Source organism: Pleuronectes platessa, chromosome 22 (assembly GCF_947347685.1).
Source record: "Pleuronectes platessa chromosome 22, fPlePla1.1, whole genome shotgun sequence".
Taxonomy (NCBI): Eukaryota; Metazoa; Chordata; class Actinopteri; order Pleuronectiformes; family Pleuronectidae; genus Pleuronectes; species Pleuronectes platessa.
In genome coordinates, this window is record NC_070647.1 from 13171633 (window position 1) to 13189985 (window position 18353).

General features: G+C 44.9%; 2 protein-coding genes across 2 annotated transcripts in view; both read right to left on the reverse strand.

Moving 5' to 3' along the window:
• LOC128429039 (plexin-A4) overlaps positions 1–13552 on the reverse strand; it is a 38472-nt gene extending 24920 nt beyond the window's left edge. The window contains exons 1-10 of the mRNA XM_053415326.1: positions 13435–13552; positions 12771–12907; positions 12202–12369; positions 11380–11473; positions 9650–9889; positions 9189–9335; positions 8153–8387; positions 7536–7678; positions 4901–5169; positions 433–499 (exon numbers count right to left, since the gene is read on the reverse strand). Of these exons, the coding sequence (XP_053271301.1) occupies positions 433–499; positions 4901–5169; positions 7536–7678; positions 8153–8387; positions 9189–9335; positions 9650–9889; positions 11380–11473; positions 12202–12369; positions 12771–12907; positions 13435–13545 (1611 nt within the window). The 5' untranslated portion in view covers positions 13546–13552. The remainder of the gene's footprint in view (positions 1–432; positions 500–4900; positions 5170–7535; positions 7679–8152; positions 8388–9188; positions 9336–9649; positions 9890–11379; positions 11474–12201; positions 12370–12770; positions 12908–13434) is intronic.
• Positions 13553–14233: 681 nt separating this feature from the next.
• The window catches only part of LOC128429188 (plexin-A4), a 49447-nt gene continuing 45327 nt past the window's right edge, over positions 14234–18353 (reverse strand). The window contains exons 10-11 of the mRNA XM_053415469.1: positions 17502–17692; positions 14234–14389 (exon numbers count right to left, since the gene is read on the reverse strand). Of these exons, the coding sequence (XP_053271444.1) occupies positions 14234–14389; positions 17502–17692 (347 nt within the window). The remainder of the gene's footprint in view (positions 14390–17501; positions 17693–18353) is intronic.

Genomic DNA, 18353 nt, shown 5'->3' on the forward strand with positions numbered 1-18353 from the left:
TAAGACTCAGACCCTGCTGTTTGTCAGGAGAGGAGATTGTTTATGTTTTTATTCTCCTCACTGCTGCAGTGAAGAATGAGTGGAGCTGGAGAAGTGACATTTTGTTGACTCAAGGTAAGAGGAGTGTTAATTAATCCAATGAATACTGGTGTCTCATGAAGTAACAGGAACTTGTCTTCAATGGACAAGTTGGCAAAGATGCCCCCTTAATATAAGTAGACTATAACTATAATTAGACTATAATTAATTATGTAGCAGATTATTTTGATTCAGAGTAGCAGTCTTTTTTTATATTCAATCACTTCACAAATTAGAGAATCTTCATCAACAGCATCATTGACTCTCAGTGAAGATCAGAGTGATTTTCATCTGTGAGAATTATAAACTTGACTGAGGCTTGAACTGAAAAACCCAAACTGGCTGAGAGGTCACCTTGAGGAACTTGTAGAGGAGGAAGGTGAACCAGTTGGTCAGCATTTTCTCTGCCACAGACTCAGTCCTGCAAACAGACAGACGGACACAAAGCACATAATGAACATATGATCCCCCACACTCTCATTACCGTCATAAATATTCAACATTATCATCAAATATTCGGCTAAAAATGACGATCGCCGCTAATGAATAGGCTTTCGTTACACAAACATAATTGCAAAGACATGAATTCAGAGAGCCCCTGCACATGCTATATGATGGCCTTTCAGACAATCTCTCAGCTGGCTTTTATGCTCAGGCACGCCGAGGGCAGCTCGCCTACGGTGGCGGGGATTTTAATATGAGGCAAAGCAATTAAAAGCCTTTATTTGATCCCCGTGGATTGATGTCGTTAGGGGCTGGAGCGGCTCTGTAATAACACTGGCCTCATTATTAAGCGCTCCCTCGCCTATTCACTGGACTAACACTCGATCCGTGCACAATAGAAAGTGAATGAATACATCTCCCTCTCTTTCTCCGCCTGGCTTCCATGCTCCACTGGTGTGGCAAAATGGTGTGTCTCTTCGTTTGTGTGAGTGTGTGTGTGTGTGGGTATTGACCTGGGCCAACAGTGTGAATGATCCCGTGTGAATGACTAATATGCATACATAATAACAACAGCAGTGGTGGCGAGGGGAAAAAGAGGAGAGGCGAGGATCGGATATCCTTTGACAGCAACCTTCCTGGCCAGCAGCAGGGGTGTGTGGGTAATCTGTCAGAACACCTCAAACACACACACCCGCACAACCCTCCCTCTGCTTTCAATGAGCCACTACCATAGGCATCAATATTTCAGGATTAGTGTCCATTGTGCCTGTGTGTGTCTGTGTGGTTGTGTGTGTGTGTGTGTGTCTGTGAGTGTGTTTATAGGCTTTGTCCAGAGTGTTTTCGGCTGCCACCTGCAGCCCTCCCACCCCTCACTATTCAGACAGCCTCTTTAAGGGCTCCATACTGAGGCGAGATGTCTGCTGTGCCAGTGGGCTGGCCTGGCACCCCCTGCCTACATTGGCACAACACCTGGGGGGGGATTAGCTTCCTGCCTCGCACTGTTGCTACACTTTTATTCCGCCCCCCCTCACCACCACTCTTCCTCTGTCCACAGATCCCAGGGTCAACAAGGTCACTTTTCATCTATTCTTTCATGTGTCCTTGCTGTCGCTCTCCCTCCCTCTGGCTGAACACTTCTGGATCCCGTAATCACACACACGTCCAAATCCTCTCAATTTCTACAAATGTAGCCCATCTATCAAAGGGAAGAAAGGAGAGTGGAGAAGGGAGGTGATGAGGAAGGAAGGAAGGAAGGAAGGGAGGGCGATGAAGAAAAGAACATGAACAAATGGTTGACTGAGTCTGGATTTCCCCTTCTCTTCTTTTTAAACGATCCACTAGATAGTGTTGTTGTGCATGTTTTTGAATAACTGGACAAGTGTGAGGCTGTTTTATGGCTAGCGTGCGAAATTCACAAATTAATCCCACTGTGTATGTGTTTGGAAATTACCATGTGTGCTGACTAGTGTTAAGTGTGTGTGTGTGTGTGTGTGTGTTTCTTGCAGTAGGTGCCAGCCCTGCAGTAATAAGAAGTCTTGGCACAGCCCCACCAGTTTGCTTATGCTCACCCTCAATCAGAGCACGGAGGGAACGAGGGGGGAAATGGCATTGTGGTGCAGATCTAACATTCGTCAAAGCACTGAAATGTGCTGTGTTATTGAACAGATGTAAATGTGGCGTGTTGGCACGGTCACACGCTTCGTTCCCATTCACAGGGGCAATGGGAACCAGAGAGGGAACCTGGCCAGAGGTAAAGTTAATGAGAATACAAGTGTGTTTCATCACACATTAAACATTGTTGTTGGCATTAACATAAGTTTGTGTATATAAAATGAGGTCTAAAGACATTTCCAGGAGTAAAAGCCAAAACCAACTAAAGTAATCCTGCTCTGCTCCAAATACAAACATCTTCTCCTCAGTGGTTAAACAAGCTGTGTGATGATTGAGTCCACGCTGGAGCCAAAGCACGGCTGCGATCAACACGAGAACATATTCTGCTCTCATCTTTTCACCGATATCCAAACGGCAGCCAAACTAAATTTAAGGCTCTGGGAAAAGGCTCTGTCGCTCTGCATGATGGGAGGAGAGCTGGGGAGAGGGATGGAGGGATGGAGGGATGGAGCAGGCAAAGGAGGAGGATGCAGCGAGGAATGTGACAGATGGTTGTGGAAGGCTCTCGTTAGTTAGCTTGCCTGGTGGTTGTGCTTCAGCACAGGTTGAGATGGGACAGATGGAAGGATGTGTGTCTGTGCGTGGAGCGAGAGGAAGCACACGCACACGCACACACACACACACACACACACACACACAGTTGTCCATGCACATACACAGTTTTCTTGGAAGAGGAGGCAGTGGGTAGCCAGTCACCCTGCTCACGCACTCTGAGCATTGATTTAGCAATCAAGAAAACAGGGGAGGTGGAAGAGGAGGGGAGGAAGAGCTGGAAATATAGATTGAGGGAACAAAAAGAGAAAGAGAGAAATAAGACAGCGACAGTGTGACACAAGCAGCACGAGTGTCGAGTGGAGGGTGAGCATGGAGATGCAGGGAGAGAAACTTGGACTCAAACTGAGCAAACATGGTGAGTGAAGGAAGGAAAGAAAGACATTAAAGAGAAGAAGAGACGGAGGGAGGCCATCTTTCCAAGACTAGATTAAGCTTCGTCTCCGCAGCCTCCCCTCTGGTTTATCTTGAGCTATTTTCGGCTGCTATCCAAGGACATGCCAGTCAGCCCGCCCTATGGGGTTGTGTATCCCGCGCACACTGCCTCCTCGCATCTGAAATGCATGCTGGGACGTTGAAAGACTAATAAGCGCATCAGAGGAGGACGAATGAGCAGAAGACAGTCGGATCTGTGCCCGTCACAATCGCGCGTAAGACAAATGGACAATCAAAGTGAGCACGCACTCTTCAACATGCGCTCTGTGGCTAATGCTAAGTGACTGTGATGGCGTTGTTGCCAGGTTTTCTGTCTCCGTCTCTCGAGATGCCAAGAAAGTGACAGAAGAAGAGAAGGAATGTGGAAAAGAAGCTGTATTTGAGCAGTTTGACTATTTCATTGAAAATGTCCTCCCTGGCAGAAGGAGACGATGTGGGAACAGCAGAACACGATATCCTCCAGGATTCACCACAAGCAAGTGGGACTGCTGATGAAGTTTCTATCACACGACTTATATCTCAGAAGAAGAGAGAGAAAGAGAGAGAGAGAGAGAGAGAGTTTTTGGTAATAAGGGCCGAATGTTGGTGTCGATGTCCGAATTCAAATCTGGGGACATCCTTCAGAGTTCATGTCTGATGCCACCATGTTCGAGTGGATGGCTTTCGTCACTTGTTGACACAACGACAAGTGTCTCCATTGTCCTTGACTACTTCCCCCCGTCTGTGCTCTGTGTGCCATCTCTCATGTTGTATCTTCTGCCAGGATCAGCGATCCCGCCATTGTTTGGTGGCTGCTCCATGCTCAGTGAACTCTGGCTGCATTAATCATGCCTCCTGCCCAGACAGCATTAATCTCTCTCTGCATCAGCAAGCAGAGATTAAACAGGTTTTCATGAGGTGAATATGTTCACTCTCTTCTGGACGCCCTGACAAACAGCGTTCATCTCAGGATCCTCTGCTTACGTGTGTGTCTTCACTGGCAGATCTGTTTTGGGGTTTTCTGCTTTTAGCCGGAGGGAGAATGTGAATTTTAATTGGAATGAGACGGACCAATTAATTTGTGACATGCTTCTCAAATCATCCGGGGGTGTCAGGACTTGACTGACAACCCCCCAGCAACACAACATAACAGTGCATGGATGTATAGACATACTACACACATTTACAGCTGCTGTGAGCATGGTATTTTATTTAAGTAACTATAATCATCACATTTACCAAACACTGCGGGCAGGAAGCATAATCACATGTGCTGCATGCAGATGCATGGCATTAAGGCTCTGGCTGCAAAGCCAAGGGAGGATTGTGGTTGTGCCGGAGTGCAAGGTTTTCCCCTTTCACTCTCATTTCCCCTTTTTACAAAAATTAGTATTTTTTTTCCTCTTGAGCTATTTGTAATTGGATTCTCTCCTAATTAATCATAATTATTTTGCTAATGATGTGCATGGCAAGGGTCTCTGGCGTCTCGGAAACAGAGCCAGCGAGTCAAGGTCACATGGGTTAATCCAAACATGTCACAGACGCTTGACTTAACAAGCAGAAACCTTTTATATCTACGGCAAAACCTTCCTGAAGTAGATAAAAATAAACAAAAGGGGCTTAGGACAGCACGTTCTTTAGGAGATGCAGCAAAGCAACTACGTCAAAATCCGTCACCACAGCTGTTTGTGAGACGTGACAGGAGTTAAACTCTGAGTGACCTTCTCAAACTCCTTCCTACCTGCGGAGCAGCAGCTTGGGGTGGTTCTTGCTCTCAAGGTTGCGGTCTATGAGGTCAGACAGGAGGTGCTTCAGGACATCGGTGGCATACTCCAACTTGCTCTGCAGCACTGTCATGATAAGTGAGGCCACGTTGCCTCGGTCCCTCATGGAGAAGCCGCGCTGGGCCTCCAGCGTGCGGATGAAGCACAGCAGGAAGACCTTGTTGTTAATGAGCTGGCCGAAGAGCTTCAGTCCCTTCTCCACTTGCTCTTGGCGGTAGCCAGGCACCTACGAGGAAACAGCAGGAATGTTCACTTGACTGAAACACATTAGAAATAACAAGGAGTGAAAGTGCAGATTCTGTCTGGCACATTCAGAGATAACACACGGATCTAATTAGTCATGCCTTCATTTGAATGTAATATCCACTATGTCTCCATAGCTGCATCAATATATTTGTGAAGACAATTATTGTATAATCATAAATATCCAGATCAGGTATTTTACATATATAATCAAACTTAAACATGTGAAGTCCTGTATGAACAGTTCAATTATCTGTGTCTGTTCATCAGGATGGAAAGTGGTGAGAAATAGAGAGAAAGAAAAACATAAGTCTGTGCAGATGAGGAGTTTAAGATCTTCCAGCCTTTGTTATATCTAAAAGTTGAGAATAAAGATGGAACACACAAAGGGGATGTTTATTACTTTGATGGCACGATGTGTTCCACATTGATTCAAGTTGAAAGAGAGAGCAGGGATGTGAATTCCCCTCGTCTGCGCCCAGATTGTCCCTGCACCATTTATAATAGTCACTCCCTGCACATGCTTTACTTCTTTTTTTTTAAATATAGCAGCACCTATGGAGATTATGTTTAGTTTAGTCTTTTTTGAGTCTGTCAGGAGCACTCATGCTAAAACAGCATCCCTGTGCACCCAATGCAGCTGTCAACCAGCATATGTTTTGTCTTTTTAGCCTTCCTGGAGGAACCCCTTGTCATCTGCCGGGAGCTATTGTTAAGTTGCAAGTCTAATTTCATACCAGTTGACAGGATGTGTGCAGTGTTTGTGTGGGCACGTGTGTTTTTAGCACTTAGCTTTTTTTTTTCATTTGCATTATGTGAGCGTGTGAATGGAAGCAGAAATAGAAATGTGGGATGTGGGAACGCTGACATTACAGTACATGTGCAGGTTTTCACCCTAGTTTGTATTATAGGTTGACAACACAACTGATATATTCTACAGTGCTGTAACACAAAATGTTGCAACTTGTCTTTTAAGAATCATAGAAGGTCACCGTGACTTTTGACGACAGAAATCTAATCAGTTAAACTTTGAGTCCGAGTGACAACTGATCAAATGTTGGAGACATTTTTACAGAATAAAAAACACAAGATATTCTTAAGAAGATTATTGGTTAATGAGGCCAAATGTCTCCCGACATGGAGGCATAAAAATGCCCTGATCTCCCTTTAAAATTCAACACTTTCTAAATGGGATTCAGGTGTAAAGTGAAATTGTTGGAAACAAAGAAGGAAAGGAAATGATTTGACTGCTCAGAATGAACCGTAACTGTTTGAAGGAACAAATACAATATAAAAAAGGCAGGCTCCATTGAGCTGCCACACACCCGACTATATTTTAATATTTCTCATCATGACACTCACTTCGAATGAGTGTCTGGTGCGATGTTAAACATTTCATTACTGAGCAAACCCTCTGTTTCAGTAAAGCTCGACAGACTCTCCATCACCTGTGCTTCTTCTGAGTGTCTGCAGCTCCCAGTCAGAAAACTGGACTTTAAATTCTCTGCCACATCAATAACAATTAGGCAGCTATCAACTGCCGAAGACGAGCCTGCTGCTTTCTTCATTAGGCTCCTATTCCGCATTGCACTTCTCCTACAGTTCGACATTTATACCAATTAAAACATAATTAATATTGCTTATTACTGGGAAATTTTCACCGGGGATTGAGTGGCCAACCCCGAGGGCAGTGAAACGGGGGTCCATCATTCTCTTAATGGAACAAGACGACCTGCTCAATTACGGCTGTCTATCAATGTCACCGCTGGGGATAAACGACTTGATTTTTTTTTTTTGCCTTTGCTTTTCTCCCTCTGATTGACTTTTAATTTGTTTTTGGGGTGGAGGGAGAAAGCCGTGCAGCATCTCATAACGCTGGGAGTTATTAACGAGAGCGCGCTCCTGATCCGAGGGCTGCCGTGTTTGTTTTTGAGAAAGTGCGGTTGTCGGCCGTCAAAAAGCTTTTCGCTTATCAGACGGCAACACAAACAGCACCGGCGTCAATGTCACCGACTGTGACCCGCTGCAAAGTTAATTTGCTCGCTCACTTTGCATTTCATTCAAATAGAGCTAATTGGATTGTGACTGCTATTTGATAGAGACAGGTAGGAACACTGGTGATATTTGCTCTGTTCATTAGAGCAATAGGGAGTAACTATAGCCGCCCTCCTGCAAGAATCCTGTTAACCGTACTATGCTGATCAATACATCTTCCTATTTGATGGAAAAGGTGCAGAGACCCACCCTCCAGCATGTTAGTGGGACCTGAGATCTGATCCCTACGCACAAAGACTTTTCTTTATCTTATAAAGTAAATTAATGTTCATGTTAACATCGGCTTCACCGTACCTCCAGATCCCTCAGCACAGGATGCTCCTCTATGCCTGGGAAGAGGACCCTCATGGTGTAGGTCCTGTAGTCCAAGAAGGGAATTCCTGCCCCATCCAGGTCACTGGTCAGCTCATGGATGTCTGTCTGCAGCTCTGCAAAAGCTGGAGAATAAACCAAATGCACAATTATTAGATTATGACGGTAATTTGATGAGGGCCTATAATCACTAATAGTTCCTTGATCATATCAGAGAAATTGCACGGATAAATAAGGATAAAAACATGCAACAGTTGCAGCACTGGAAGCTGGTGATATATATTTAACTTAAAATCAATAAGATCACTCTGCAAAAAACACAATACCTGATCAGCTATTAGCCTGATCAGAGTTAGAAATAAAAGAAGTGGAGAGTCACTTTAGAATATTTGAAGATGGGTAAACATAGACCTTCGAGGTCTTTGAGGGAGCATCAACTGGTGCAAAGACAGTTATTATCTTCCGGTTGTTATCACCTCTGTCCAGCAGCTTGTGTTTATCAAGTTTGGATGTTTTTGCTTTCATATACTTTCTGAATCACTTTAAAATATTCCCACGGCATCAAGTTGACCAACCGCACATCAGCCCAGGCCTCTTACCCTCCTTGCACTCCAGGGCCACACGTGACTCCAGGTTGTCCATCTGCATCTGCAGCCTCTTCAAAGTCAGGTCGCTCTCCCGGGACTTGCGCTTGTAGGCGATGAGCACCATCACGATGAAGAGGATGAGCAGGGCTCCGGCTGCAGCGATGCCAATGATTGCGGTGCTGCTGAGCGGGCTGTCGGATGTGATGAGGACCACACCTGGGGAGAACTCGATGCCACCCACACGGGCCTTGTGATAATGAAAGATAAAGAGGCAGGTTAGAATGAGCGCATGCACGTACTGTACATTAATACAAAGCATATTACCTTGAAAGGTTTTAAATGAGAAGGCACATATTGTGTTGACACTTGATGAGATAAGAAGCTGAGCTGGAGAAAAGAGCCTCAACTAGATATCACTTCATAAATTACACCTCGATGAGCTTCAGTAATAATGATAGGACTCACAGAGCAGGAGTAATAAGTGGCAATCAATGAAGTAAGAGATTCTTCAAAGAAAAACACATCACACATATTCATTAAGTTAATATTTCTTTTGTGAATCCCTCTTTCAAGCATCTCTCTGTTCCAACTCAAGATCAGAGCTCAGGCAGACAGACGTATCGATTTGTGTCTTCAGTGGGCACACCCTTGTGTTTATTTGTGCCTCTCCTAATTGTTTTACAGTAATGTGTCCGTCTCTTTCTGAGACGCCGCAGCCAGGTGGTAACATCAGGAAGCGCTCTGTTCGAAGTGGTCCCTCCTAAAACCACAAATGGAATCTTTATTGAGTTTGCCGGGGCCCTAATTCCTCTTATTGAAGGTTTATTTGTTTGTCTTTTGTCTGCTTGTGGGCTGAATGGATTAGAACGTGCTCTGTCTGGAAGTGGACGAGGAGAGAGAGATAGAAAACAACAGGAGGAATGTTCATCCGTCTGTCAGAATACGAGTTGATTTGTGCGAATATCTGTCTTCTCAAACATAACCTTTGTAGTTGTCATGCGTGTGTGCGAGGTCCTGTCTCCCCTGTGTGGGTCACATGCTCACTCACCAGGACCTTGTGTCGACCTGTCAGGTTGGGGGACTCGCAGAGCAGCTGGGTCTCTGACACTGTCAACATGCAGGGCTTCTCTCCAATCAGAACCGTGTAGTTCAGCTTTCCATTTCCACTATTGGTTGGTGGAAGGAAGTTCCGCCCCTGCACAGAAACACGTGACCATGATTAGTGTTTGTGCTGTTAATGGGACGGGTTGTAGTTAGCAACACATTAAAATCAAGTCAAAGACTTGTCTCTTGTCTTGCAAAGTTAAACACATTCCAAAGGATGCAAAATGATATATAAAACAATCTGATAATTGATACTTTGGGACATTTCATAACTTATTGTAAGTTTTTAATAATTAGATAATTAGATCAGTATCATACATCATTCAACAGGATTTTGTAACAATAACGGGACTAAAATCATATAATAAATGATGAGATGGATGTGAGTCATGTTGATCCTCCTACCTTCAGAATTATGGGCGATCCGGGTTTAAGCTCGAGCACCCCCGACACACTGAGTGGTTCAAACTCAGGGTTGGGGTAGTAGATGAAGTTGCTGTTGTTGAGCGCCATCAGCGCCTGCACGTCGTCCAGTTTGAAGCCGAACTCATCGGGTCGTTCAGGCACCTCCTGCTGTCTGGCCAGGCTGATGGGCAGCTCTGGAGCTTGACACAGCATGGAGGTGGCGCTCAGCACCTGGCACAGCTGCAGGAAGAAATATATATGGATGAACAGATGTGCATGAATTGCAAATTTTGGTAGAAATATGGAAAATTCACTATCTTTTTATCTTAATATATCCAAACTTGTTGTACCACAGTGAAAGTAGAAAATGGAGCAACTTCACATCATGTAGAGCAATCCCATCATTCATTATTAGTGTGAAAGACAGATTTACCTTTCACTGAACCCACTGGAGACACAATTCAAACTAGATGCTCCAGAAAGTGCAACGAGAACCTGGGTTCCTCTTGAGCTGCTCTCAGACCAGGCCTCTCATCACATGCCCAGTAACGCCTCCCCGTGGTATTTACTTCTGTCTTTGTTTCATTACTTTTACTTCTCATCTTTCTCGACAACACTTGTCTTGTCTTTTTCTAGAATTTGACATGTGATTGAAATTTAGCCTTTATTCACATCTCAAAGAGTGTTTTGTAAACAAGGACGGAGAGACAAGATTGTCCAATGTCCTTCAATATCCCTGTTACATCTCCATTCCCCTCCGCCTGTCAGGACATTGACAAATCAGCCACTAGCCCCGGTTTTATTCACATTTTCGTCCCATTCAGACGTTTAACGAGTAACCTCTGCCACGCCGCCACTCAAACTATCGCCTGTCACTCTAATTGGCTCCTTAAACATCCAACTTGACAATTCCTGCGCGGCTCTCTGGACATCAATGACATGCATCCTGTACGGCTGCTGCAGAAAGGTAACAAAGGTGGAACAAAATCTGCATAAAGACTAAGAAAAGTAAGACGTGGCTTCAAAGTAGGACCTGAAAGTGCAGCAGCTTGACACAGGGAGCTCAGTGAAGGGACACGTGAGCACAGATGTTAAACGCGGTGCGCGCTCATGCTCAAATGAACCGTGAAGATAGCATTACTACCTTTTGTAAGCGTCTCTTATTTCTATAAGATCACTGGGACCCCCCCCCCCCGTGTGTCTTTACCTGCCCTCCCCTGGGTAAAAGGGTGAAAAAAAGGATAAAATAATTTGAACCCTGGGGCTTTTATTCAAGTCGAGTCAAAACATCCCCTTTGTTACAAAGCCATGGAGAGAGAGTCTCTTTAACTCAATGGAACCCTGTTGATTTTTCACTATGCCCTCTTCTGAATTTCTTTGCCCTGACCAATGTACCTCGAAGTGGCCCTGAGGAATTTAGTCATGCTCTAAAAAAATAAATCTCTGACATTCACAATGGCTGACTTTCCTCGCTTGTAAAAGGAAAGTGGGCACTTAGAATCCCCGGTGGTCATGCAGGTATTTCACACAGGGATGATGCAACAGGGTATGGAAAAAGCAGGGGCCTCAAGCTGAGAGGGGGCCTCCCCGAGAATGGCTTATTTCATTGGTCCATAGCAATGACAATTTTGTGAGAAACTAGTCGTCAAAAGCTGAAGTACATACACATTAAAAGCAATACTATCCTGGGTCAACCATAAGACAGTTGGTGTTACTACACAATCACTTACATTGAGCGTCTCATGGCCGTTGTATTTGGCTCTGATGAGAGGAGTCTGAATGATGTCCAGGTTCGTTCCTGTCACTGTCACTGGTGTGTGTCCACTGTGGGAGAGACATGAGATTGACAATGATTGTAAGGGATTCAGACTGTTTGGACAGAAAGGAATTACCCACAGAGACAGATACTGATGTGCTAATGTAGAATTAAAATGTCATAGAATATATATTATTCCATTTTGTTGACCAGCTTTATTTGCTGATCATGTTTGTCAAGATCCTGCGCTGGTGGTTTACCTCCATCCACAGTGTCCATAGCAAACATTAGTGTCTGTGACCAGTGAGGCAACGTTCACTCAAATGATAATAATGATAATAAACTTTATCTAGCATCTTTCAAAACAAAGATACAAAGTGCTTCATAAAACACGAGACACGATTTCAAAGCAGATTGAAGATCACATAGCAGTAGAGCACAGATGTAGAAATAAAAAATGTTTCAGATGAAAACAGAGGGAGAGCTAGATAAAATAAGAACATTACAAATTAATTAAAATAGATGGAAAGGAGAAAGCACACCTGTTAAAATGGGAGAGATTTAAAAGAGGATAAGGGGTAAACTGAGGACCTCACATTACGACCGAGCACATATGGCGCCAAAGGACCTGAAATATACTTAGGGTGCAAGTCAAGAAGGGGCCATAAAAATAAGCAGTAAAATCTTACAGTCAATTCAAAAATTGACTGGAGGCCAATAAAGAAAAGCTCAAATCTGAGTTCAGAGCTGCTGCTGCGTCTTGGATGAGCTGCAAAGTGCCTTTCTTCCACCGTACCTGTAGATGCTCCACTCAGGCTCTATCTTAGTGATGCTGGGATCCTCCACATACTCGAAGCGCAGGTCCTTCTGGAGATGGGCCCGGTCTATGCTCACGGACACAGACACGTTTCCGAAGCCCTGCAGGGAGGAGTGGGTCCTGCAGGTGAGCCACTGTCCGCCCCTCCTGCAGTGACCACAGGATGAAACGTTAGTAATGTGTAGCTGACAGCGCACTGAGCTGATATTTACACTCTGATCATCTCTCTGGTTGGTTTCACTGTGAGCGCCGACTAATAAATGATTCAAAAACCAATAACAATGTAATATTTAAGACGGCTGAACGCAGAGAGTTTATTGACTGAACATTGATCAGGGCTAAGTGCAGGATTACATTACTGTATTTCTCCAATAATATACTACATATATGTTTGCATTAAAAATCTACTTTTAATCATTAAGTCTTTATGTGGTAGAAAAATGAGAACAGTTTACTCAGTAGTCTGACTAACATCGTCTTTGACTGAGCCTTTAATAGACTTTTTAAGTGTGACTGGCAGAGTCTATTCCAGCTCGTTCCCCACTGACCTGAGATAAGTGCATGGCTGGTCCTTAAACATGATGGACACGTTGCTCCCAGCATCGAGGTGGCTGCCGGTGATGTTGACTACGGTTCCCCCAGAGACCGGCCCACGGCTCGGCTTCAGGTTGATAATCCTTGGGATCTGGAGAAAGGTTAAAATAACAGAATAAATGATGAATAACAGAAAATGATTATGCCCTAATGTCCAGCATTGAGCACTGAGACAGCAGCTGATGCCATCTACTGGAAGCAGGACCTAGAGTAAATCCTCCTCCAGTTCATTCTGCCTTCTTATAATCTCATCTCCAGCCGGCTGTGCAGCTCGACACTGAGCCCTGACATCATATAATCCTGCACAACGATCCCATCGAGAGATAAACCTCGGTCAGCACCCCGTTAATGGATGGCAGTAAAAATGATAACTCTGCATAAAATGACCGCGGGAATAACGGCGGGAACGGTAAATTGTATTCATACTGTGCCAGTGTGAGTGATGCTGATTAATTAAAGTAATGAAAAATCCAGCAAGTGTGTTACAATTTGTGTGCGTTTGTTCAAGGCAGAAAGATGATTTTATAACCCTCAGTGATTCTTCCTGATTCCTGATCATTAACGACTGACAGGCGTGGGTCACTTTGAGAAGAACAAAAGTTGAAAACAGAGACTCACCACGAAGTAGTAGTACTTGGAGGATTTTGCCTTGAATTCTGAACTGCAGTCTCCATCTCCGACACAGACCTGCACATTCCCGGTGTACTGGCTCTTCTCTGCTTTACCCATCTCGCACACAATCCTGGGGACACACATTGTGGGAATATGTGAGAATAAGCAGATATAGAAATTCTAAGTATATCTGGAAAACCCTGCCGCAGCCTTCCTTGCTGACAAACTCCGAGCAGATTATGTAATAAAAAGATGCATCCAAACCTACGTTTAAACCCTTAATAAAATAATGTATTGTTTGGCAGCAGCTTCCCCTCCAGTGCACCGCCAACTTGGGGGAGAAAAAAAAAAAAAAAAAGTCTCTATCCTTTTACAAATGACCTCAGATTCAGCGAGTGCTTCTGCTGGGTCAGCGATTGCTTAGAAAGTGCTGGCACACAACTTACTTTCTGAGCAGAAGAGGCTCTGGGTCTGTTGATAAGACAACTTTAAAACACGTTTAAAATCATTTAATATGCCACCTGTAAGGAACCAAAGCAGTGGATTAAACTCAAATGTCAACAAAATGTAACCTCCTGAACTCTCTGCATGATAATGGTAACGTGTGGTGTGTGTGTGTGTGTGTGTGTGTGTGTGTGTATGTGTACGTGCTCTAATGATATAAAGAAGCCGGAGTATTCTTTATCCCTCAGCAGTGCACATACAAACTCCAATTTCTTCTTCCTCTATAGGTATTAGTCCAAGTCAGCATTAGTTTAACGGTTGTGTTATAGACTTTTGAGTTTTTTTAAATATTAAATGTGACCTACTGTTCTGCAGGGATGTAGCCCTCTCGTATCGGGGTGCAGTCCACTTCAGCCACCTTCACGTTACCCTGGATCTCTGTGAACTCCAGGCCCAGGTTCTCCCCACGGATGGTCACCAGCGTGCCGCCCTCCCTGGGACCTCGCAGAGGGGTGATCTGTGGAGATCAAGATCCAAGCAGATGTTACAAGAGGCATTACTACAAATTGCATGATGAGAAGTATTTTAGATTCTTGTGTAACATCTGTATCGACAAAGGCCCTATTCAAAAATATGTGTCAGGTGTGGAGGGAAAAAAATGTGTAGAATGTGAGTTATAACATTGACCAAGGAGGTTATGTTTTCACCCCTGTCTGTTTGTTGGTTTGTTGGTTTGTTAGCCGGAATACAGAAAAACAACTAAATGGATTTCCATGAACCTTTATTTTTTGTAACTATCTTTAACATAGCGACATAGGGCATTTTTGAACATGTGAACCATTTTCCTGGGGAATAATTCCTGGATCCTGAGTGTGTGCACTGTGGTGCAGCTTGACTGGATTTAAGGAGACTGTTGGGCCTTTCCATATCTGCTCCACTGAGTCCCATTCTAGTTTAATAGATTTTTGTTTTTTTTATGTTACTCATCTTGGAGGATTCTTAAATCTTTCTGTTCGCACGTTATGTAACTCTCGGGGAAAGAAAATACTTTTCTGAAGGGTGGGGGTGGGGGATGGAAGAGACGGCTGCAGCAGAGAACCCATAAATGATCAAATAATAGCTCCTGGGACAGCTATACGGGGTCACGACTCGGGGTCAAGTGACTGTCATTTCTCAATCCCACATTCCCTGAAATACACAACAATCTCCTGCCTGAGATGAACTGGAAACCGGGCATTAGGTGACACCTTCGCTGTAATCTGTGTGGTGTGATTTATCAGGAACATCTCTCACTGGTGATGAGGAGGTTCTAGCATCTATCAGCGCTTCACTAACACAATTACTCTCTGGCCGGTGAGCGAGTGCAAACACATCATCAGGCCGGGCCAGACAGATGGATGTGAGGGACAGACACTTGGTAGCCTGTCCCGATCTGTCTCTGCCAAATAGAAGTCCTCCATGCTACGGGCAGGGAACCAGCTTTAGTAGTGCTGTGTCACCATCCCCATGGAAAATACTGATCCCAAGGATTTTCATTGAGGTCGAAGCTCTGTTCAGTTAACACGTCTGCGTGGCCCCCTGTGGTGATCACAGGTACACTGCTGAGGGAGTGTGGCCTTATCTCATGGCTTTAGGCTCTGTTATTTTGTATTCTGATAAACCATATGTGCATCAAAGGATTTTAATTTGACTATTTGATTACTTTTCAAATAAGTGAATTGAAACAAATTGAAGCAGTTGCACTCGAGAGGAACTAGCCAATCGAGTGACAGCGGCGGGCTCGAGCCAGGTCATGTTCAACAGAGGTCCTGTAGCTGTCGTGTGCAGATATCATTATCCTACGGTTCAATGTCTGATTAATAAGGCTCCCTGCTGATATCTTAATGAAAAAAGAGCCTTCTGGGAATGGAGCTACAATACGTGCAATTAAAAAGATTGCACACAATGCATGGCGGCTCTCCGTTTATTAGCAAAATACGGAGGATGGAGCCGGAGAGTGAGAAATAGTGGAGGAGAGAAAAAGAGCCAAGGAGAGAGGGGGAGAGACACAATGAGACGTTGATTAGATTTGTGACTTTGACAAGATAATTGATGGTTGGATAGAGGCAAAAACTTAATCACTTCTCCCTCTATCACCCTTTCTTTTTCCATCCGTCTACACCAGCCCCCCCCCCTATCATATTGTTGATGGGAGATGTCATTATAATAAAGCATATTAGAATGCATTAGGGCTCTGGTCGTCTCGGAGAAGTACTCACTCCTCAGCCACTGACAGTTTTTATGGGGGACGTGAGATGGCTGCAATATGTCCCCGCTGCAGCCTCTGGGATGGGAGGAGAAATATGGGGGACGATCGCCAGGAGTAAATCTACTGAAGACAAACACTGGAGGAGGGATGATGGAGTGAAAGTGACAGATCCAGACACTTCGAGTGGAACGAGGGACACAGATGTCCCTCCTGTGGGCATCACCTCACTCAAGAGTATGTCTGGGTATTCGTCAACAATGTAAATGGGGAAAGTCGAGTAATTAGAGCCACTGTTTTCTGGAATTTAACCGCATGTCATGTCTTAAAACAGCTTTTATCTCCTGTTAGACTCCTCCTTCTTTCCTGCTTAAAACAATCATGTGCATGGTGCATTCATGGTCACAGGAAACTCTGGTTTATGGTGTTGCTTTCACCACATGGTAATCGTGGTATCCAGGAAGACAAAACGAGAGACGATTGCTCTTCCATTCTCGTGTCCCTCTTCCCTCTCTCCGTCCAAGCCCATCACTCCCCAGGACATAGACCGGGATTCCTTTCTGTCTTTTTTATTCATCCCTTCAACTCTAGTCGCCATCTGCTCCTACTGCTCCTCCTTTGGAAACGGCTACAGAGCGGACCCTCGCATCCATCATGGGGAAACAGGGGAGGGGGTGATGTTGGGGGGGGTCCTCTTCCACCCCTTCAGCCTCTTGTGACTCCATTCTGGCTCAGTCAACCCATACGTCACCAGACGCTTTCATGTAAAGCCTATCCATCCTCCTTTCCCTTCATGTGGCATCTTTCCATCTATCTTTCCCTTGTATCCTCTAATCCTTCATCTCACCGTCCCCCTGTCGTCATTGACCCTTTTATATGTCTCACACAGGTCAAGTCTATTTGCCTCACGCAGCGTTCGTGGATTTCCGGAGGACGACGGGTTAAATGCGGGTTTACGAGAACATCTGGGCTACACTGATTGATAACTTGGGAGTTTGAGAACGATTTGTTTTCTGGGTCCTACGTGGATTATATAAATGTTACCGAGCTGTAAGTATATAACCTTCGTCCCAATCACGGTTGTCAGAACAGACTGTTATTGTGATTCTAATGTGTCATTAGTGTTGACGTGTAACCGCACGGCACAAGCGGTGTAAAATAAATTCCTCTCACAAAAGCTGTAAGACTGAATAACTGCGGGTGACTCAGCTTCTGCTCTTATGTTGAAACGATGAACTGTCACATTGTCTGAGTGGTGATGAGCATGTTCAATCCACTGCACTGTTATCAAGGTGGGAAGAAAGTGCATGTATGACCTCTGGGTGTAGATCAATGCGGCAATGTGCTGGTATTTTGTGTGGACGTATGTTGACGTGTGTCTCACCTGTGTGATCCGGGGGTGGGTGCACTTGCTGTTGATGCCGTTGTGCTCCAGCCACTGGTTCTCGGGGTGCGGGCAGTGCTGCTTGAGGGTGCAGCGGTTCTCCCCTTTGCACCAAACACAGCCAAACAGCGGGTCCGCCTTCAGACACAGGCCGCAGCTGCCGCGCTGGGCGTCACACTTGTACAGATGGACTGAGGGAGAGAGAGAGAGAGAAGACGGTGATGGCACGGGGGAGAAAGAGCGGAGAACACAAGTGAGCAACCTTTGTGCAAACGATTAAACAACTGCAAATGCATTTGAATTCATTCCAAAGCTTCAAGACACACAACAAACTCCAATCTGGGTTGTTAACGCACATCTCTCAACGTCTGCCAACCGCTGCTGGAATATAAGCAAACAAACAAACTGAACATTCAGAAAGAGAGAGAGAGAGAGAGAAAGAGAGAGAGAGAGACACTCGCTGATATCTTTGTCTCATTATCTCTCCATCCATCATCATCTCTGTGTACTCGCTCTCCAAGTCGCCGCTCGCTCGCCACACATTTAACATAGCAGCGCCATGGCAACGGGCCAGCCATTTTATTTTTTTTTAATTGTGATTAGATGCGTGTGTGATCTGTCCATCAAACAAGGCCCAAGGAGCTGCTTCCTACACAGGGAGCGGCGGAGGGAGGAGAGAGGAGGACTCTCGAGTGCAAGCAGCTCCCTCTGACTTTCGTTGCTTCTTTGATTTCCACGCTCACGCTCTAGGATACGTTTTGTACACTGCGTTTGACTCCGACGCACATACGCAGACACGCACACTGTGCAAACTTTGCCTTACAGCGCAGTGTCATGTTGGCATATCATCCA